Here is a 22,443-nt window from a genome sequence, read left to right as displayed (position 1 = left end):
ACAGCAGTGTGACCAAGGAACTTCATTGCCTTGGGACACCATTATTATTATTATTATTGTTAATACTATTTTGGCTGCGCTGCATGGTATGTGGGATTTTCGTTTCCCAACCAGGGATCGAACCCATGCCCCCTGTAGTGGAATCACAGAACCCTAACCACTGAACCACTAGGGAATTCCCTTGGGACACCATTAGAAATGAAATTTTCTATTATGATTAAGTGTGATCCTTCACAAGCAAAAACTCAGATGACTTGTTTGGGGCTCTTTACCATTATAGGTATTTCTAGAATAAAAGAATTGTCAGCTGTCTTACCCACGAAAGAATAAATGTCTCTAGAATTAACATGAGCAGGGAGACTGCTGTATTGAAATACCAGGGTTGATGTTTGTTTTTTATTAGCTATTTGTCATGAATACATTATTCATGTTCTGTATAAAATAGACACGATATATTTTTAACAGACTTCCAAGAAGTTGGTCTCTACCTCCCTTAGGCCTGATGAGCCAAGGGAGACCAGGGACCCTTGTATAAGACAAGGAATTTGTAAAACAAATAGAATTTGTTGATCCATTTGGAAGGTTGCAAATAGAAAATGTTTTTGTTTAAACATCTCTCTTTTTTTGGTATTTAAGTTACATTTGGCATTTAAATTAAATTGGAATCTTAATTCATTCATGTACTCACTCATCAAATACTTACTGAGCATCTGCTATGCACCAGATACTGTTTTAGGCCCTGGGATACAGTCATGAATGAGAGAAATATGGACTAGGCTTTCACGGAGCTTGCGTTTGGTTGGCAGAGCAGACCTGGCTGGGCCTGAGGGTCCCCTCAGGGCGGGGTTTCAGCTGTAGTCAGGCTGGGTCCCTTGGGCAGGTTGCAGCAGTAAGGCTGGGGATGGGGCAGACTTACCAGGAGTTGCAGTGATAAAGACCATTTCTAATACTTGCTTTTTTTTTTTACTACTAGGGAGAAATTGGAAGAAAAAGCCAAATTATATGAAAAAATGACTAAAGGAGCCTTTATAGGTAAATATGATTATTTATGTATATTTATTTTCTGTAATTCATATACCTCTGTGGTATTTTATTATTTGTTAAAATAATTGTAAGAATAGGGAGAAATTTAAAGAATAAAATTGATTACTTTCCGTGCCAGCACAGAGACAAGAAAATCAGCAATAGTTTTTCAGTTGCCCCGTGGGTGCTGGGCTCCATGATAGGTGCTATGAAGGGACAAGCTAGTACGGTATAAGCCAGATTCTCTGCCTCTGCCCTCAAGGGGGGGTATCATCAGTGGAGGAAAATGGCACAGAACAAAACAAATTTAGGAAGCAAGGTCTAAATAGGCCACAATTACAGTTATTGCTATGTTAAAAAAAACCTGGGAGGAATTATGGTTATATCAGGGTACTGGAGTTATGGTTCCTTTTCCCCTGTTTTTCTCTATTTTTAGTTTTTTTCTGTGATGTGCTTATAGTTGCTTTTAAGATAATAATAAAAAGATCCCCCTTTCCTCATACCTGCCCCAGAAAAATAAAACCCAACCTACAGTTCAACAGCAGTAGAAGAGATTTTACAAGGCAGTACATATCTTATTGCCTTTAAAAGGCATGTGTGGAAGTCTCTAGGGAGAAGGTGCCTCTGATGGGGGTCTTGAAGGTGTTGGAAAACTGGAGAAAGGGATTCTGCAGGGGGAGAATGGAGAGAGCAGATCGGAGGGAGGAGAGGGCCAGAGCTGGCAGAGCCGACTAGCAGGGCTGGGTCAGAGGGGCAGGGAGAGGGGGTAGTGGGGCAGCAGGAGGGTAGCGGGGCGGGACCCTGGTCATGGGCGGCCCAGACAGCAGAGGCCTGTTCCCTGTGTGGTGGGGAGCCCAGCCTGGGCAGGTTGGGTGCGCGCAAAGCTGAGGGCCCTGGGAGAGGCTTTGCCTTCCTCCTAAAGAAGCAGCAGGGTGTCAGTCAGCAGGAGGCCTCACTGTTACATGGTCTTACACCTCAGTTCTGGGAACGTGTATCTCTTTCCCATTTGAGTTACATGTTTTTGTGGCTTAAAAAAAGTCTTTTTTCGTTTGATTCAAACTTTACTTATATTGTTAATATAGAAATCAAGTCCAAAGGAGTGTGTAGACGTGGAGATTTGGTTCTGTCCTTACCGGCAGGCCCACCTCCTGATAGGCATATTGGACCAGCATGTTCGGGCTAGTCAAGTTTTGGAGCCTCAGCTCTTCTCCACTGTACAGTGAGGGTAACACCAGCCCCTGGTAGTAGGGAACCTACTATCTGTTCTTTAGAGCTTAAATCTAGCAGAGTGAAACTTCATGAAACATTGTGAATACACCCACTATACTGCGTTAAATTAAAATCATGGATTGCTGTTTAACTTTCAGTGTATGTTTTAGCTCAAGTAGATCATGAAGCCTGCAGGCAGATGGCACTTTACACATCTCTGTATGCCCTGCAGATCCTGGCACCGTGCCTTACCTGAAAGTGGTGTTCTTTGGATTGAAAAGAATTCAGATGACTTCTTTTACTTGTGTTATGACCCTTCAAACATTTGCCATACTGTAGCAGTATAATTAGGGTTATGGGATATGGCCCACATGATTAGAGAGGGGTATTACTGATAGCCACAAAGACTACTGAGAAATACAGTTCTGCTTCTGTATTATGTAATTGGCTATATGAGTCTCTTGAAATCAAATGGTTTTGTTATCTTAAAGCCTTTTGTTATTGACAAGGCAGCAGAAAACATTAGGCTTTTAAAGATTTTTTTATGTGGTACATGTGTCCAGTGGTCTATTTACAGCTTCCCTGTCAGTCTCGAGGTGGCTCTGTGTCTTTGTGAGCATTTAGGGGGTGGGTGGAGACATCAACTACTGAATTGTCGGGTAATATAGCTGCCTAGTGTTGAATGTGACTGCTTCCTGTCAATTCCACGTGTGGTCTTCTTCTTTGATGTCAAGAATCTGAAAATTATTTTTTATGTCCTAGATGAAGAAGTGGAGGATATGTACCTTGTGGATTTCACACAGAAGATCATAGACAAACGCAAAGAAATGGAAGAGCTTGGTGCCAATAGAGATTATAGAAAGACAGAAAGAGATGATGATGAAGAAACCGTTTCTGAAAAAGATATCCCTCCTCCCCAGGATCCCAGTGAAGAATGGTTGGTGATATTATGCCATTTGGTCATGTTAACATTGTCAGACTTGCGTTTAGTTTTTGAGAGTTATGTTGTTTGGTTGATATCAAGCCATTTCTCTCTATCCTTAAATATTTATTTATTTACTATTTATTTATTTTCGCTGTGCTGGGTCTTAGTTGTGGCATGTGGGCTCTTTGTTGAGGCATGCGGGCTCTTTAGTTGTGGCGTGCAGACTTCTTAGTTGCAGCATGTGAACTCTTAGTTGCGGCATGCATGAGGGATTTAGTTCCCTGACCAGGGATTGAACACGGGCCCCCTGCATTGGGAGTGCTGAGCCTTACCCACTGGACCACCAGGGAAGTCCCAGTCTCTCTCTCTTTTTTTGGCTGCATTGGGTCTTCATTGCTGTGCGTGGGCTTTCTCTAGTTGCAGTGAGCAGGGGCTGCTCTTCGTTGCGGTGCGCGGGCTCTAGGTATGCGGGCTTAGTAGTTGCGGCTCACGGGCTCTAGAGCACAGGCTCAGTAGCTGTGGCACATGGGCTTATTTGCTCCATGGCATGTGGGATCTTCCCGGACCACGGCTCAAACCTATGCCCCCTGCATTGGCAGGTGGATTCTTAACCATTGTGCCACCAAGGGAGTCCCTTTCTCTCTGTTCTTAATCAGTTTTCTTTCTTTAGAGACTCCACTTTAAATAGGATTGGATTTATAGGTATAGAAGGAGTAGCTCCAATAAGGAAATAATTACAGATAGACTGAACTCCTGCCATGTGCCAGGCACTGTGCCAGGTATGGAGACATTGATAGGCCTGTTTCATTGATGTGAAAAAGTTGTTTAGGCAGAAGAATGTTCCTTTGTTACCCATGCTACCTTACCCATGTCCTTATTCGGGCATCATGGAGAGTCATCACGTAGATAGTGTTATCTCTATTTCCAGTGAAAAGAGGCTGGCAGAGCTGATCCAGTGAGCCTTACTCTGGCTGTGACATTTTCTGGCAGTGTGGTCTAGGCATCATGACCTGGATCTGGACAGCAGTAGCTCTGCCTTTCACTTGTGATATGGTTGTGATCAAGTTCCTACCCTCTCTAAGCTTCAGTTTCCTCATCTGTAGAACAGGGATGGTGATGCCTAGTAGGTGAATGATGGGGAAACTAAACTAGTCTTTTCTTTACAAAGAGACCAGAATGAAAATTCCATTATGATTTTTTGTACCTAAGACATTGTTTAGAAACTTGTTCAAAAGGGCTTGAAATTGCATGGAGATGCACTGATGCTGTGTCCTGGGAGTAACCCTGCCTGTTCCCCTCCTGCTGGTGCAGAGCCCACCCCTCCCCCACTTCAAGGCTCAAATGTCCTCTTTATGGGGGTGTTTGTTAGGAACTGCTTAGGATTGTTGGCAGCACTCGTTGACCTTTTGTCAGCCATTGCCCCTGTGGGCAGGAGTCATTTATGAGTGAGGAGAGCAGTCTTACTGCTTGGGAACACAGAGAACGTGCATCTTCATGCTGTGGAGGGGTCTTCTTACCTACCTTCTAAAACACTTATATTTGGGGTGGGCTAAGTGGCCATACGCTTGCTATAGCAACCAGAAGAGGAGCCTGTATGATGCCATCCCTTCTGTCATGGTCTCTTCGTCATTTCTAGTCTAAGTGGTTTCTCCCTCATCTCAACTCTGGTAGCACTTAAACATACTTTCTGCTCCTTTGGGTCTTACCTTTTATTTATATTGACACATAACTGGCCTCATTACCAGAAGAAGATTGAGGCAAACTTCTGGTACTTTTTACACCCTGCCTGCTCCTGTTAGGAGTGTTTCATGAGCGTGTGCCCTAACTTCCCCCTAGAGCCCTGTGAAGAGGGCATGACTCCGAGCCCTCCTGTGTCCCCCTTGTACCTCGAGTAATTGTTTCTCTGAGAGCTTGCTCAGTGATTGCTGATTACATGGGGCAGTTGCTGGCTGCTGTTCTGCCACTTCTTTTTGATGGGATCTGAATGTTTTGGAGGCCTTCTCCAGAGACAGAATGGCCTGTGATTGCTTTTCATAGGAGAAATCTCATCTCCTTTGAAAGGTTTAATGTCTTTTTTTTCCCCTCATATTAATGCCTGTATGATTACAATCAATTTGTTACTGATTTGAAGAGTTTGGAGGGCAATTGAAGGTGTCACATGCCACCATATGGTGAAGGAAGATGCACTGCAAGCAGTTCTGACACTTTTTTTGTTTTTAAATTAGGTTCCAGAATTGTAACTGCTTGTAAAATCCTTTAAGTAGTTAAGTTCCAGGTGGTGGAAAATCTTTCCACAAAAATACTGTAAATAACTACTCAGACCATCTGGCTCAATGTTTTTTGTTCTCCATTCATAGAAGAAGAAAAAAGGAAAAGAAGAAAAGGGAGAAAGAACCTGCTCTCTGCTGTTGGAGGTTTTATTTCTGTGGTCATCAGTTTTAGGACTATAGTTGTGGATTCCCAAACATTCAGTTTTTAAATCATAGGCTGACAGTTGGAATCGGCAGGTGTGAGACAAAAGAAAAGGCTAACAAAGCCACATGCATGGTAATCTGACCTTGAGTTGGTCCAGCAGCAGCGCTGGCCCTTCTGTGCTTTCTTCAGCCTCCTGCCAAAGGCTGTGAGGGAGTCCTTGCCCATAATTTAAAAAATTTAAAATGTTTTGCATTATAATGCAAATGAAATGTTACTCATGAAAACCTGCCCTTTTCCTGTATGGGGGAGTCTCAGTATTTCACTGGCCTTGCCGGCTGCCTGGCTCCCCTGCCTCATACCTGGACAAAGGTACTTGGGGCCAGGATGAGGAAAGAGGAACAGGGGTGAAAGATAACAGACTGGCCCACTGCTGAGGTGCTTCTTTGGTATAAAATGTGTGTTGCTTGGCTTCCTCCTAGTCAAAAAGAGTCTCTCAAAATACTTATATTAAGAAAGTTCTAATTCATTGGGAAGAATTGTACCAATTTGAAGAAATACAGGAAAGAATAAAAAGTCAAATTTGGGAAGACTGTAAGGAAGTGAGCAAGTTGAGAATATGGTACGGAGCAAAGTTATTATGATGCTGATAAAATATTTGGAATTGGTTAAACCAAATTAAAGTAAGTTCTGAGATGCTGCAGCAGGGGTCTTTGTGGCGTATTTGTCTTGAGGTCAGAGATGTACATGATCATTTTCTACAGTTTCTAAAACTAAGATTTAATAAAGGGCTCAATGAACTTACTGTGTGTCAACTTTTAACTTTGAAAAACATGTTCTTACCAATGGTAGTGGTCTCTCAGGTTGAGGGTTTTTCTTGGTGATGGGGCCTAAATTAACTTTTTACTGTGCACCAACTTCCTAACTTACGGAACCATATGTCATGTACAATTTTCCACATCTTTTCACTTTTATTTCAGGGTGGATTATGTGGATTCTTTAGGGCGATCCCGGCGCTGTATGAGAAAGGATTTGCCACATCTGCTGGAAATGGATAAAAATCTTCAGGGGAGGCTGTAAGTGTGTGACATGCAAAGCTTTGCCCATGACATGCAGACACGGGGATTGTTTTGTGCGCAAGGCTGTTTTTAGTTTATTTTCTTTGGTGCTCTGCTGTAAGAGTATTTTTTTAATGTATAAGAATATTAGTGGAAGCACTTTTTTGGGGTTAGCATACACATACACACATAGTCCACACTCAGGGAACAACCTGAGTGATTGATCATCCAGATTGTGTAGCTACTAAAAGGGATGAGTTAGAGCCTATCTGTTTACTTGGAAGGATGTCTGCCTACAGAGTAACAAATAGAGAATGAGCCCAGACCAAGCCAACAAACAAACCACTGCGGAGAAAGTGTTTAAGAATATACTCTTGGTTATCCCACAGCAGGTGGGGGCAGGCAGGTAGTTAGCTTAACTTTTTGTTTATACACCTTTGCATTTTGAAGTAAGGGCTTTATGGCTAGAATTTTTTCTGTGGTGCCTAAGACACACCCAAGAGGTAACTTGCTAAAACATCCCAGGGAATAAAATTCTAACCAAGGGCAGCTGTTGTGTGGAAAGCGTTGGGAGAAAGTCCACCTTGTCCACATCATCCAGGTTCAGGTAGGCCTGGGCTTGGCACAGGGAAGAAAGTGCAGAAGCCCTGAGCCACCTGACAGGACATGAGGTCCTGCATGGGAGACCGTCCACAGGAGGCCCGTAGTTCCTCCTCTCTGCCTCTCCTGCCCCCTCCATTCAGCCCAAGACCAGGGTGGGAAGGAAAGTAATTTGTCTGAGTGGTGAGGCAAGATTTCATTATGCTAATGTAACATGTTGCTTGCTTTGATTAAAGAAAGGTGAAAATAGTTTTTGCAGGTTCCCAGTGGTATTGTGGGTCAGAAGCCTCTGTAAGGAACTGTCTTCTTCATAACTAGAGTTACTCATCCATGATCGCACTCCTGAACTGAAGCATTGCTGTGTCACAACTCTTATCTAAGATGGTTTTTGCTCGATTTTCCTAGTTTCGTTAGTCCTGCAAATGAAAAAACCTTACTATCTGAAGATATGAGAAAAGAACTGCAGCGCCAGCAATGGGAGGAAGAAGAGAGGGAGTCCCTGAGAAGACCAATGGGGCCCGTACATTACGAAGACATTCGTGAAAATGGTATAGTCATCTGGCAGCTTTTTTTTTTTTTAATTTATTTATTTTTGGCTGCATTGGGTCTTTGTTGCTGTGCACGGGCTTTCTCTAGTTGCGGCGAGCGGGGGCCACTCTTCGTTGCGGTGCATGGGCTTCTCATTGTGGTGGCTTCTCTTATTGCAGAGCACGGGCTCTAGGCGTATGGGCTCAGTAGTTGTGGCACACGGGCTTAGTTGCTCCGCGGCATGTGGGATCTTCCCAGACCAGGACTCGAACCTGTGTTCCCTTCATTGACAGGCGGATTCTTAGCACTGCGCCACCAGGGAAGCCCCCATCTGGCAGCTTTTTTAAATCATTTTTTTATCTTGAACAAATGACAAGCATAAAAGGAAGTATTCGTGAAGCAGCAGCTCTTATGTGGAAATAAAAGATTCTGCTTTCGGAATTGAAAATACCCCTTTTTTCACTTCATAGCCTAAAAATATTCATATTGGGAGTATCTTCCTAACAGAGGGTCTGTTAATCCGAGTTTGCTCCCCAAGAGAAGTGGAGACAGCCTATGACTAAAATGTTAATGAATATTTGTCACTTGGCAAACAGGATGGAAACAACTTCTAACTTTTGTTTTAGCTGCTTCTTAGAAAAAACAAAACAAAATGTGTGAGACATCATTGTGTTACTTTTTGCTGTGGTAGGAATTTGGTCTGAATTTAATTCACTGATCAGGGAAATCTAACCTTTTGGATAATTTTGACTTATTTCAGAGGCCCGGCAACTTGGTGTTGGATACTTTGCCTTTGCCCGAGATAAAGAGTTGAGAAACAAGCAGATGAAAACTTTAGAAATGCTGCGTGAGCAGGTACAAATTAAACTCAGTTGATGTTAAGGATTTGAGCGGTTGGGTTTCTTGTTGTACCGTACTGCAAAAAAATCTAGTAAATTAATTAGAAATTTACATTGCTATTCAGAATGCAATTATCGGTTTCATAAAGGTAATTGCGATATTATTTTGGTGTTTCAGACTTTAAGATTATAGTTGTTCAAAAGTAACTTGTGTAACTTTGATGTTTTAAACTTGGTTTCAAATATGGCACTTTTGGAGCGGCCTGGGTGAGAAAATAGAAAGTTATTAGAGGGTGGTTAAGGAGTAGGACAGAATTTTCTTGAATGGTAAGCCTTCCAGGATACTCTGAACTCTTACTAAACTTCAGAAGACATCAGAGGGCTTGTGTAAGAGGACTTAACGGGTCTTCATGTTGAAGATCTCAAGGATGGCTTCTTAGAGGTGGCATGAAAATCAATTAGGCTATTTTTAGAATAAAATTAATTATTTCATCCTTTTCAACAGAAATATTGTGAATACGCTAATCATTTTCTAATTTTCTGTTCTGTTCAGACAACAGATCAGAGAACAAAACGAGAAAATATAAAGGAAAAGAGAAAGGCTATGTTAGAAGCAAGACTTGCCAAACTCCGACAAAAAAAGATGAAAACATCTAAAGAGGATGGAGCAGAGGAAGAAGTTAGAGGTATATCTTGGCTCGTGTTTCTAAACCACAAAAGGAAAAATTTTGTTGATGTCTCAATAATAGGACTGGCAATGTGGAAATCAGCCATCTAGTTTTATTCTCTAAGCAAGCAGTGCACCTTGGAGATATTGCCAGGAACAGTTTTTATAACCAAAGTGGCATGGAATTACACTCCAAAGAAAATTTTAGGCTGTAGACAAGGGTATTAGCAGTATATTGTGTTGTTTCATAGAACAGCATGGTTTAGTAACTGAGACTTAGGAGTAAAATACCTAAGTAAAATAATTAAAAGGTATTTTAGGATAAAATTTAGTTGTGCACGTACATGTTTTAGACCTATTTTCATTTGCTATGGCTGCGATTTTTGTTGGTTATTATAAAGTAATGTATTTTAAAGAAGACGTGCATTCAGAAAGTAATAAAATAAAGGATTTACAAATATGGGTATAGACAGCTTACCAAGGGACTGTTGAAATGCTGGGAGCACCATTCAGTACTGTGGTCAGACTTGCTCACTGTGAGAGTTATGCTAGACTGGGATAAACTCCCCAACAGAGACACTGCAGAGACTGGCTCAAACCAGGTGGACGTCTGCTTCTCTAGTTTAACACCTCAGAGGTGGTGGGTGTCCAGGGCAGGTAGTAGCTCTGCCCTGTACGGTCACCTTTTCCCTGGCCTGTTCCTGTCTTAATCCTTCTGTCATTCCATAGAGGGTTCCTCTCACCTGCACGGTCGCTAGCTCCCCAGCACCTGTTCATGATCCAGCCCTGGGGAAGAAGGGGCGGGGACCCAGCTTCCATTCTAGGGATGTGAGTCAGGATCACACACAACCTACGTATTTACATCCCAATGGCCAGAATCCACGGGCCATCCCTAGCTGCAGGGGAGGCTGGGAAATGGCCTCTCTGACGAGGTGACACATATCCAGCTGAAGCTGGGGGGCACTGTAGTCCCAAAAGGAAGAAGGGGGTGTGGGTGTTAGGGGCACATAGAAGCTTCTCCAGCTCTCCCGGAAGCCTGTGCTAAGCCACGGGCCATTTTCTAATTCTGAACACACTTCAGTTTAGCTTTGGAAGGAGATCAGAACACTTGGGAATCGGAAAATGGTCCATTTAGTTTTGTATAAATGCTGTCTCCCTGTGACATGTTAAACTCTGTTTTGTTTCTCTGTTTTTGCTGTACTCCTGAACATCTGTCATTTCCACAAGATGTAAAGTGCCACCAGTGCTTTTTAAAAATCTATTTTCTTTTAAAATATGGCCAAAATAGAATAGCATACAGCCTGTCGCCAGGCTCCAGCTCTTCATCACCCTCAGTCCCCTTGCTTAGTCGGAGACTCTTACTTTAGTTGAGTAATTGGGGGGTTTCTGGTCCTTCGATTGTTGGTCAGGGGAAGCAGGGTGGCATAGTGGCAAACAGAGACTTGGAAATCCATCCATCCTGGGTTTGAATCCTGGCCCTTGTCACTGTCCACCTGTGTAGCATTTCTGATCTTAATTTTCTTTATCTATAAAATGGGTATAAAGTGGGAATACCAGTCCTGACTTTATTAGGGTATTACAGGGTTAAGTGAACTATTGTATACAAAATACTTAGCCCACTGCCTGGCACATGATAGATACTCAGTAAATACCGGTTATTGTTTGTACTCTCAGGATGAGCATGTTCTATTTAATTTTTTAAAGTAGTTTTAAGCTTTGTTATAATGAAGTCTTATTCCATTGCCAAAAATAGATGGAGATGTTATTGGGCCATTGCCACCAGAACCAGAGGTCATGCCAGCTCCTCATACAGCTGCCCAGAGTAGCAAAGTCGAAGTCATCGTTCAGGAGAGGAAGGATACCCGGCCTGGGGTGCCACACATCCGGGAGTGGGACAGAGGAAAAGGTAAGGGGGTCAGTTCTCCTGAACAGAGTGTGATTCTGGTGAGTCTTACTGGTCCTTGGAAGCTTAAGGAATTCTCCACATCGTTGAACTTGTTTCTTCTCAATACCCAGGAGCATTAGACAGTGTGATTATAAAAGACCAGGGTCTACAAGGCGTCATGCCTAAAGGATGAGTTTCTTTCTTTTTTTTTTTTTTTGAGAAGCACTTGGGGGAAGGTTTCTGAAATTCCCGCTGCCCCCATGTGGTCTTACAGCTTTGGGATGCTGTTTTTTTTTTGTTTTTTGTTTTTAATTTTTGGCTGCTTTGGGTCTTCATTGCTGCGCGGCTCTCTCAAGTTGCAGTGAGCGGGGTACTCTTCATTGCGGTGTATGGGCTTCTCATTGAAGTGGCTTCTCTTGTTGTGGAGCATGGGCTCTAGGCACGCGGGCTTCAGTAGTTGTGGCGCGTGGGCTCAGTAGTTGTGGCTCGCAGGATTTAGAGCGCAGGCTCAGTAGTTGTGGCTCATGGGCTTAGTTGCTTCGCGGCATGTGGGATCTTCCCGGACCAGGGCTCGAACCTGTGTCCCCTGCACTGGCAGGCGGATTCTTAACCGCTGCGCCACCAGGGAAGCCCCTGGGATGCTGTTTTTCAGGAACCAGTTTTTAAAACCTTATGAAGGTTTGGTACTTTAATGTATTCCGTGTTTTTAGCAGTCTCTTTTATGTTCAGTTGAAAACAGTCTGTGTCCCAGTGTATTAACTCGGATTCACATATGGTTCCATTGGGTTATGCAGAATTGTCTGTAAATTTTTTCTGTAAATACACCACGGTCCCTACAGCAGCCTCTCTTTGGGAGAAGACTCTGGTTTATGTCTTTTTGAAAAAGATCATTTCAGTGGTACATTAGCGTGAATTGTTGGAACTGATGAGATCCACGACTAAAGTAAAAGATATGCAGATGGGTGAGTGCCTTTGGTTAGTGCTACTGTTAGAAATAGAGATGGAATACCAAGATAGATCTGGACAGGTGCCTTTTGTGTCTTCTAAAACTCAATAAAAGACAAAACTTGTGTTTTGCTATGAAGTACCTGTAACATTATGTCAAGCAAATGATTTAAGTGCTTGATTTTTTATGTTTGTCTCTCACATGCAATTTTAGTACTTTTTTGGCATTGTCTCTAGAGCCTCCCAGCCTTCTTTCTCCACAGAACCTTCCTTGAACCTTTCTCCACATGGAAGTTCTCACTCCTTTTTCTTGGCCTGGTTCCTTATCCTTTGTAGGCATCGCATATACCTTGTATTATAGTTCTGTTATTACTGTCCTTGTTCTCCAGAGAATTTAAGGCGGCTTTTAAGAAGTATATACAATAATTAAAAAGTAATAACAATAAACATTCAATGATTCAATCATCAGTTCTAATAATACTCTTTCTTATTTTTACTAGACTTTTCCTTTGGGTATTGGTTGAAGAGGCAATCAGATCTCCGGGCTGAGAGAGACCCTGAGTTTGCCCCACCATCGAATTACTTTGTGGACCAAAAAAGAACTGGTTCTCTGAGTAGCCAGGCATGGAACAGACCTGCACCTGCACAGAGTGACCCGGGGCAGCACCCTGGCCAGAGCCATGACCCCAGCTCTTCACATACATCATCCACTCCAGCCCCCAGCGGCCTACCACAAGCCCAGGCGGTCACTTTTGAAACTCTGGATGATATGATTTCATACTATAAACAAGTGACATGAACTTAAAAACACTATAACTTGGGTCTGTACTATTGATGGTGCCTTCCTCTCCCAGAGCAGAGAAAATAACTTAACTTTAGGGACTGAACTGTAACTTTCTCTTCCTGTCTTTTCCCTGAAGATCCAGACTTCAGGCTGTATTTGTCAGCAGGGAAGAAAGTGAATGGTACTGTGGGAACTCCGGCCACTTAGCTGTTCATTTCATTCTCATTGGTATGGAGATACCAGTTCATCTGGATTTACATGTGAGCTGAGGTAGAGTAAACATACTCTGTAATACTTGATACTAAGGTGTTTGCAATCCTGTCTGCTTCATACCCACTCCCAAGACTTATTCAGATTTAAGGGTTCCACTCCTTACCTTTTGCCAGTACTACCTTGTAGGTGTCTTTGTTCCAAGCATTCAGCTTCCAGGTCATTTGGTGGAGCATCTGTCAGGAAGAATTTTAGCCTGTCAAATGATGGCACATGAGGGTACACTGGGAGGCAAAGTGATCTAGTCTCCAGGAGGACCCTGACACTAATGGAGAATTAAGCATATCATTTGAAATGAACAGGAAGACCAGGGAGGACTTCACAGTCCAGAAAGGTAGACATTGACGTCACTTGCTCTTACTATCACTCCTTTTTGAGTGGCGATTATCACAGCCACGCTTAGTGGGCGTTCATTAAGTGTGTATTGAGTGATGGGCACATGTGGAGGTTGCTGGGCATGGTAAGAGCTGTGCTCCTTAGCCACCAGGGTTGGATTTTCATCTCCACCTGCCTCCCTGGTTCTCCCGCTCTGGGCCCTGATCTCTCTTGGGAGCTGAGTCATCTCAGCCTGGGTAGGATGGACTTGCGCTGGAGTGAGGGACAGCAAGGTCCTTTTGTCTTTACTAACAAGTGGGTGAGCAGAACTCCAGAAGGACTTCCTGTGCCTGTACCATTCCCGTCCTCTACCTACTACACCTCAATGTTCTCTTCACAGCTGCAGACAAGCAGTAGAAGTTGACCACCAGGTCCACAGGGCTGTTACAGCTGCCTCCCAGGCCAGTGAGTCTTGTAAGAAGGTGTTAGAGCAGGTCCTCAAAGCACCTGCTGGAGCCTGTGGTCTCTGTTCCCACAGCACAGTGGTGTTGATGGGAGCACAGAGAGGGTCCGTGACTAGTCATGTGATATCTAAGTGGCAGATTGTTTAGGTGCATGTTTGCTTCAGACTCATGTTTTCTTCAGCACCCTCTGCTCTCAGTCTTTTGCCCCAGTATGGATCAGTAATAGACAAAATTCCAAATTCTTGCAAACTTAACCTCTGAAGTCCAGATCAAGGGTGGAGTTGCGAGACCTATTAAATGGTCATTTTGTCAGCCTGATCAGGCAAATATCTCTCCTAACAAAAATGAAAACCAACTGACCCAGCTGCCTTTTTCTGCAGAAATTGACAAACTCATCCTAAAATTCATATGGAATTGTAAGGGACCCAGAATATCAAATATTCAAAACAATTTTGAATAAGAACAAAGTTGGGGGACTCACTTCCTGATTTCAAGACTTACTACAAAGCTACAGGGATCAAAACAATGTGGTCCTGGACTTCCCTGGTGGCACAGTGGTTAAGAATCCGCCTGCCAATGCAGGGGACATGGGTTCGAGCCCTGATCCGGGAAGATCCCACATGCCGCGGAGCAACTAAGCCTGTGCACCACAACTACTGAGTCTGCACTCTAGAGCCCGGGCCCCTAGAGCCCATGCTCTGCAACAAGAGAAGCCACCACAATGAGAAGCCTGCACACCACAACTAGAGAAAGCCTGCGTGCAGCAACGAAGACCTAACGCAGCCAAAAATATATAAATAAATTTATAAAAAAAACAATGTGGTACAGACATATTGATAAATCACTGAAACAGAGTTGAGAGTCCAGAAATAAACCCATACATCTATGGTCACTTAATTTTTTGACGGTGCCAAAATCATCCAGTAGGGAAAGAACAGTCTTCTACAGATGGTTCTGAGACAGCTGACTCGCCACATGCAAAACAATGGACTTGGACTCATACGTCTCACCACATAAAAAACAAAAGCACCTCAAAATGGACCAAAGGCTTAAATGTAAAAGTGTAAAACCAACTGAAACAGCTTGTAGGACAAAAGGAGAGGAGACAAAAAGAAAAATTGGAATACTAAAAGGAAAAAACAATTATTAGATATCCTAGAATCATAAGGAAAAATAGAAGAAAAGAGAAGGTGAATAATAGACTAGAGAAAGATGGGAAGAGGTTGTGTTTATAAGGTAGAGCAGAAGGTCTCGAGAGGCATAGTGTAGAGAAGGGATGGGAAGACTAGGCAGGCAGCAACAAGCACATGAGTATAGGAGGCAGTGGTCACGGAAGGGGCCCCCAAATAACCTTTTGTCCTTGCCCAGGGCACCCACGTTGGACGGCAGAGCAGCCTGTGCATGCTGGCTCAGGGTCACTGTCGACTAATAACTGTAAGTTGGATATTCTCTAGGATTTCAAAGACTGTATAAGCCTTTTTCTAATCTCATTTTAACAGCATATGTTGAGTGTTTTATGAGCCCAGTTGTTTTATCCTCTTCCATTTCAGACTCAGGGTCCTTCAGCGTTAACACAATTCCAGTTTTAGTGTTTCTTGTGGGCCTGTTTTGTAGGAGTGTGTCCAGCAGATGGCACTGGAGTTCTTAGGCTGCAGACCCGTGCTCTGGTAGCACTGCCCAGTAGAAATGAGGTATAAGCTGTGTGTGTCAGTTTCAGTTTTCTAGGAACCACATTTAAAAAGTGAAATTAATTTTGTGGTATACAGTCATCCCTCTGTATGTGCCAGGACCTGCCATGGAAACCAAAATCCGTGGATGCTCAAGTTCCACAGGCGGCCCTCTGTACCCACAGTTCTGTATCTGGTTTCAACCAACTGTGGATCCTGTAGTGCTGTAGTAGTATTGAAAGATACGCGCATAAGTGGACCCTCACAGTTCAAACCCATGTTGTTCAAGGGTCAACTCTATTGAATCCAGTATATCCAAAATATTTCAACATTTAATCGATATACAAAACGTTTAATGGGATATTTTGCATTTCTTTTCACACCAAGTCTTCAAAATCTGTGTATCCACTTACAGCCCATCTTAATTCAGATGCTAAATTTTCATGAGGAATGCTTGATCTGTATTTAGATTTCATAAAATACATTTGAAAGTAGATTCACATACCCAGGTTCATCCAAACATACTGAAAACATTTAAGAGTTTGCCAATAACTGAATTATCAAGTTTTAAGTTTAATAAAATGTAGTTCCTTAGTCTTACTATACCACATTTCAGATGCTCAAAAGACACAAGTCTAGTGCTACTGAATGCACAGCACAACTCTAAATGATCTGTTTTTACATGTTCTGTGGTCTGACTGTACATAACTCTCCTGTTAGTAACTAAAGGGTTGGCAAACACATCTCTTCCAAGCATACATTAAGCATTCACGCTACTCCTATGGCTTGTTTGACTTGGGAGCTAGCAGTGCTGAAATCTATCAGAAAGCATGACCACACCTCATTCGTGGCATTGTGGAGCTAAGCGAAATATTTTGGATCAGAAATTGCTTTGAATTATTTGTTTTCATTGTAATCTTTTCTCCATGCCTTTGTGTGTTTTGATACAGTTCGTTTGAATTGGCTAAATAAATCATTTTGTTTGCTTGCAAAATTCCCAAAGGAGAAACTTTAAATCCATATACATGAGATTCCTGCTATGTTTAGCGGTGCATTTGCTGAAGACTTGTGGGATAATTTATTTCCTCTTAAAGCCATAGTGCAACCTGGGAGATGGCTATCAGCTGACCTTTTTGTGACACACAGATGAGGCAGTAGAATTTAGAATTTGGAATGGACGTGGGTACTGGTCTTTACAGTTAATACAACACAGAGCAGCCACGCCATATGTGTTTAATTTTTTTTCAGCCAGTGAATTGAACTAAGTCAGTTATACGTCAGGCAGTTCCTGTAAAAAACTATATGGCTAAGGCAAGTCGTGATAATTGAAAAGAAATTTGTTAACCTGCTGAAAACCATGAGAGAAAATGAAACTCCCGTGGTCCTGGCACCTGCCCTGCTGGTAGGTGGTGAGGCATTTGCTGGTGTGGACCCGGACATTGGCTTAACGTTCAGAGCATGTGTGGGGGGCAGGGCAGAGTGGGGAGAACGGTGGGATGGTGTAGATCATTGTCTAGGAAGATGGGAAAACCAGAACAATCGAAAGAATCAGGGTGTTTTAGTGAAAACCTGTCACCCAGGCTGAGTATTGATCTTCTGTTACCGTTTCTCGGTAAATCCCGGCTGTTCATGTAACCATGCCCAGTAAATGTACGTCTGTCCAGTGATGGGAGTGGTCACAAATATTACTTGTTTTCTACCCTCCATTTAAACAGCATCTTTCCCCGCTACATTTCTAACTGCCATGTTCTCTCTAACTCTAAGCTCATCTGCTAGGTGGTGGTTTTGCCCCGTTGTAAAAACCTTCCCTGGGGTATGATGTGTTCTGTTTCTATTTGGTCGTTATCAGCAAGTAAGCTTCCCTGAGCTTGAACACGGGTGTAGCTCTTGACCTCTCAGTCCCCACACCACTCCTCTCTGCACAGACAGTCTCAGTTGTTCAGGGTTGATACGGAAACCAGGAAATACAAGAATGGGCCCTGCTCCCAGCCTAGGTCTCCCAGGTCACAAGCCTGTCTGAGAACATGCTGCTTTTTTTTCAGGGGCCCTCGTTTGTTGTCTTCTTTCCTAAAGTGTCATCTTTACCTTAAAACTGAAAGACTTTGTATCTCTGCTTCCAATTATGATCAGCATAGGTGTTTATGGGATGTGTAATCAATGTAGACCTACCATTTGTGTGGTTTTTTTTTAATTTAACATTTCTCAAAACTGAGCGCAAGTTATTTTTTTGCTGCCTAATACTTCATATTAATCTGCATCGTTGTCAAACAGTTCCTCAGTTGTTGGCTGGCTACGTTATTTCACTGTTAGGAATGAAGTGGCTATAAGCATCTTTTTGTTTGGTTTGACCACATTTGAAGAACTATCTTCCCTCCTCCTTTTAAAACTGTTCCCTTGGGCATTACTTTCAGAACTAAAATCACTGGGTCAAAGCGTTGATCATTTTTTTGTCTCTCGATGGGTCTTGCCGGGAGACTCATCTTAATGGCCCTTTGGTGCCACAGTGGATCCCCCTGGTGGAGGATGCAGGTGGTTTGCAAGTGGATTCAACTCGAGGAAGAGCGGTGACTGAGGTTGCAGTCTCGAGAGCAAACCTTGCTGGGCAGCAGGCAGTTAAGCTTGATCGTATGCACATGACCCCCCCTCTCCTTCCTCTCAGATCCACTCCTCTCCATAGCTCAGCCCTTCTTCCTCTCATCTGCTAGAGAATTCAAGCATCTGTCCAGAACGTTCTTTATATATTGAATGGAGAGGACAGTGTCTATTAGTTTTTCTAATTCCATTTCCATGTCTTTCGTGCATCAGGTGCGGGCTTGTTCTCTTGCCTGTCCCAGCCTGAAGCTGCACTTACTCACAGATGGCAGTCACATGGTTACATCTGGCCTGCTCATTGTCCTTACCAAAAGCGTTCTGGTTAAAACCAGAGAGAGCCGGAGACTAGAGAAAATAGCAAAGAAAATCAGGACCAGATTACTTGAGGGAGCACAGTTTAATTTTGGTTTTAAATATACAGCTGGATACAACTTCTACCCAAAAATGGATTCTTGAATCAGTGCCAGTACGAGAAGGAAGCATGCCCTTTTCTCTTTTTCAAAGCCATGCCTGAATTTCCCCCTCAGCTTCCTTCTTCGTTGGGTGCCCTTGATTTTCCCAAAGCCTGTTTAGAACTTTCCCACTTTTCACTCTTGTTCTGCTTGCGCCCCACGGTGTACCCCTGGGAGTTTGCTGGGTCTGTGCCTTTTGAAGTACTCTTTCAGGTGCATGGGCTGGAAATTGCTTTTTTACTGTAGGCAGAAATTGGGGTGCTGTGGGTACAGCTCTCCTCCTTGGCTAATCCCACTGCAGTCGTATTTCTCAAACTCCTTCCCACCACACTGCTGGCCCGTGGGAGGAGCGCCCTACAATATAGATGCCACCTCTGCTAGCAGTCCTGTGGTTTCCCATCTGCAAGATGAAGTCAGGGTTCAGCGGTTTACACCAGCTCCTCTCAGCAGGCTGCTGCCCACCCCTCCCACACATCCCCCCGCCCCCCCAAGTGACATGTAGCATCCTCAAGTTACTTGCAGTTCCCCAAACTTGCCAGGCAATTTAGAGCCTCCAACCTGAGCAAGCACTGTTCTCATCACCTGGAGTGTTCTTCCTGTCCTTGTTCACTAGTCACCTACTTCTGAACCAGTTTCTGTCATTTCCATTGCACAGCCTTCTTCAACCACTTCAAATGATTATCTTTTTCTGCTTAGCATTCATTGAGCACTTACCTCTTTTAGGCATTGTGCCAATCCTTAACACATATGCCCTCATTTAGTCCTTACAGTCCTGGGAGGCAGGGCCTAGTGTCCACTAGTGCGAGGCTCGAGGTCACATGGCCTGAGTTCTTAGCCGCCCGGTGACACTGCCTTTTCTGGATTTCCCTCTGCCTGGCAGAGAGCACTCAGACTTGGCATAGTAGCCTGTGTGCGTGTGCACTCCTCCCCTCATCTCTGTCCTGCCCTCAAGAGGAGACAGCCCGCAAAACTTTGAAGATGTTGGAATGAGAGTCGTCATTTTTCACATCCTTTATAAACTTCTTCCATGCTCTTTTTATTTCTTTGTGGGAATTGTTAATTGAAACTTTGTTTATAGCCATCTACATGGGCCTATTGGGCTATCTGTCGGATTTTCATACTATAAGTATTTTTCACTTTCTGGCATGTGGCAACTTACTTGGTGTCTTAGTGTCGTGGAGGCTGTAAAAGGGGGAGAAGACGTGATGCTTGCCCTCTGTTTACAGAGACCACATGAGATGCAACTAGCAATTAAAGATGATACATTGAGTACTTTCACTGAGTATATGATTACATAGCATGCAAATTCTTTGGCATGGCATGCAAGGCCCTTCATGATTTGATTCTAGACACTTTTGCAGCTTTGTCTGCTACTTTCCCATACAGCCCCAAGGCCCCAACCATACTGATGTGTTTTGTGGTTCCCTGAACCTGCCATGCTTTAAATGTCTCTGTTCCTTTGCACATACTCTTCTTTTTACCAAGAATGCCTTCTCCCTCCTACCTGCCTGGTGACTTCTTATTCATCTTCTATGACAGCCTTCAGTGCAGCTTCCTTTAGACTTTTGGCTTTGGGTTTTCATGGCCTTTGTACATTTTTTTGGCAATGTGACCCTTATATCAATTTTGTAAGTCTGTTTTGCCTGTTGAACATTGAGCTACTTGAGGGCAAGGCCTGTGTCTCAGTGATGGAAAAATGGACGAGTGACAATGAAAATTAGATATATGGAAAGGAGGGAGTGATGCTGTTCCCACACGGCTGGTTGTCTGTCAGGAATCACATTTGGCTGCAGGAACAGAGATCTGAATAAAGGGACTTAAAGAGATGAGGGGTTCGTTCTCTCAGGTGAAACAAATTTGGAGGCAGGTGGTTAAGTGCCGGTGTGTGGGTGCCACAATGTCAGCAGGAGTCCAGGCTCTGTGCCTCTGCTCTGCCACCTTTCATGCATGGCTTCCCTCCTCAAGGTAACCTCATGGCTCCATATGGCTGCCAGAGTTACAGCCATCTCATCTATTCCAGACAAGAAGAAAGAGAAGGGCAGTGAGTAAAGAAAAAGTGTTCTCTCCATGCAGACAGACTTCTTGAAAAGATATCCAGGATCCCACCCAACAGCTCCACCTGCATCTCATAGGCCAGAATGGAGTCACGTGGTCACCTCTAGCTGAGTTTTGCAGAGATAAATACATGGTAACAAATAGAGGTTATTTGTGCGTTTAATTTAAAATGACATTTCTTTTCAAAAAAAAAAACAGTTGTTCAATCTGAAAAGACTTTTCTCCAAAGAAGATATAAAAGTGGAAAAGTGGCCAATAAACACGTGAAAAGGTGCTCTACATCATTAGTCGTTAGGGAAGTGCAAATCAAAAACACAATGAAGTACCACTTCACACCCTCTAGGATGGCACTAAAATCAAAAAGACATAATAACAAGTGTTGACAAGGATATGGAGAAATTTAAAACCTCATACATTACAGGTTTTGTAAAAAGAACTGTAGAATGGTGCAGCTACTTTGGAAACCAGCCTGGTAGTTCCCGAAAATGTTAAACATTGAGTTATCATACGACCCAGCAATTCTATTCCTGGGTATCAACCCAAGAGAATGAAAGCATCCATTCACAGAAAAACTTGTACCTGAATGTTCCATCGTAATAGCCAAAAAGTGGAAACAACCGAAGTGTCCAAACAATACTGAATGGATCAACAAATGGTGGTCTTTCCATATAATAAAGTATATGAGTGAAGTACTGATACATGCTGTAACTTGGATGAACCTCAAAAACATGATGGTAAAAGAAGCCAGTCACAAAAGACCACATAGTGTGTGATTCCATATATATGAAATGTCCAGAACAGGCAGATATATAGAGGCACACAGCAGATTAGTCGTTGCCTGGGGGGAGGAGGAATGGAGAGAGTACTAATGGGTTTTTTTGGGGGGGTGATAAAAATGTTCTAAAATTAGGTAGTGGTGATGGTTGCACAACTGTGACTATACTAAAAACCATTGTACACTTTAAAAAGGGTGAATTGTATGGTATGTGAATTACATCTCAATAAAGCTGTTTTAAAACCCAGCTTTTATCTGTTTGTAAGGCATATCTTCAAAATTAACCTCACAAGAAAGGAACTGGTAGGGGGTGGGGTGGGGTTCCTCAAACCAGTTAACATTTAAAGGATTGTATTCGTCTTCTCTTCATTTGAATCCTGGCTTTAAAACAGATCTGCCCTGCATGGTCAGGGTCAGATCCTTCTGGCTGGTTGCCCAGATGACCAAGATTCTGAGTGGTCTCTTTGTTCTGTAGACTTATCATTTCAAAAATGAACCTATTTTTCTGAGTCTCCAAAGCTGAGGAATAGAGATGCCAGGGAGTTAGCAAATAGATGTAGAAAGCCAGTTTATCTGCAAACCAGCAGAATGTCTGAAGGGGTTGCTCTGTGGGACTCTTGTTCCTAGGAGATTTTTTTGCTGGTGGATGGGCAGTTCAGTTGGAAGCCCGTGAGGAAGTCGTGTTGTCTTTGGAAAGGTCTCTATGCCAAGAGTCTGCAGGCAGGCAACTGGTGACCAAGAGCTCTGTCTCTATAAGCCTTCGATTCCTCATCAGTGAAACCAGAAAGATAATAGCCTTTTCACACCAGGGCAGCCGCACTGTAAATGCTGAGGGTATGCACCAGGGGTGCAGTTCTGGAATGGCAAATTTGGGGTGGCTCCAGAGGACACAGTTTGAAGAGTGAAAGAATGAGCATTGTCTGGCAGGAGAAGAGGGCCATGGACGTCATGGGGAGTGGTTGTCAGGATGGTTGTCAT

General features: G+C 43.3%; 1 protein-coding gene across 1 annotated transcript in view; it reads left to right on the top strand.

The window, feature by feature from the left end:
• CCDC174 (coiled-coil domain containing 174) overlaps positions 1-21,703 on the top strand; it is a 31,738-nt gene extending 10,035 nt beyond the window's left edge. The window contains exons 4-11 of the mRNA XM_060023111.1: positions 974-1,032; positions 2,995-3,169; positions 6,550-6,645; positions 7,633-7,775; positions 8,516-8,610; positions 9,148-9,280; positions 11,015-11,167; positions 12,592-21,703. Coding sequence (XP_059879094.1) covers positions 974-1,032; positions 2,995-3,169; positions 6,550-6,645; positions 7,633-7,775; positions 8,516-8,610; positions 9,148-9,280; positions 11,015-11,167; positions 12,592-12,890 — 1,153 coding nt within the window. The 3' untranslated portion in view covers positions 12,891-21,703. The remainder of the gene's footprint in view (positions 1-973; positions 1,033-2,994; positions 3,170-6,549; positions 6,646-7,632; positions 7,776-8,515; positions 8,611-9,147; positions 9,281-11,014; positions 11,168-12,591) is intronic.
• The last annotated feature ends 740 nt before the right edge of the window (positions 21,704-22,443 follow it).

This window comes from Delphinus delphis, chromosome 10 (genome assembly GCF_949987515.2).
Source record: "Delphinus delphis chromosome 10, mDelDel1.2, whole genome shotgun sequence".
NCBI classification, from domain to species: Eukaryota; Metazoa; Chordata; class Mammalia; order Artiodactyla; family Delphinidae; genus Delphinus; species Delphinus delphis.
The sequence above is the reverse complement of the archived record's forward strand: the minus strand, read 5'-3'. Positions and strand labels throughout refer to the sequence as shown.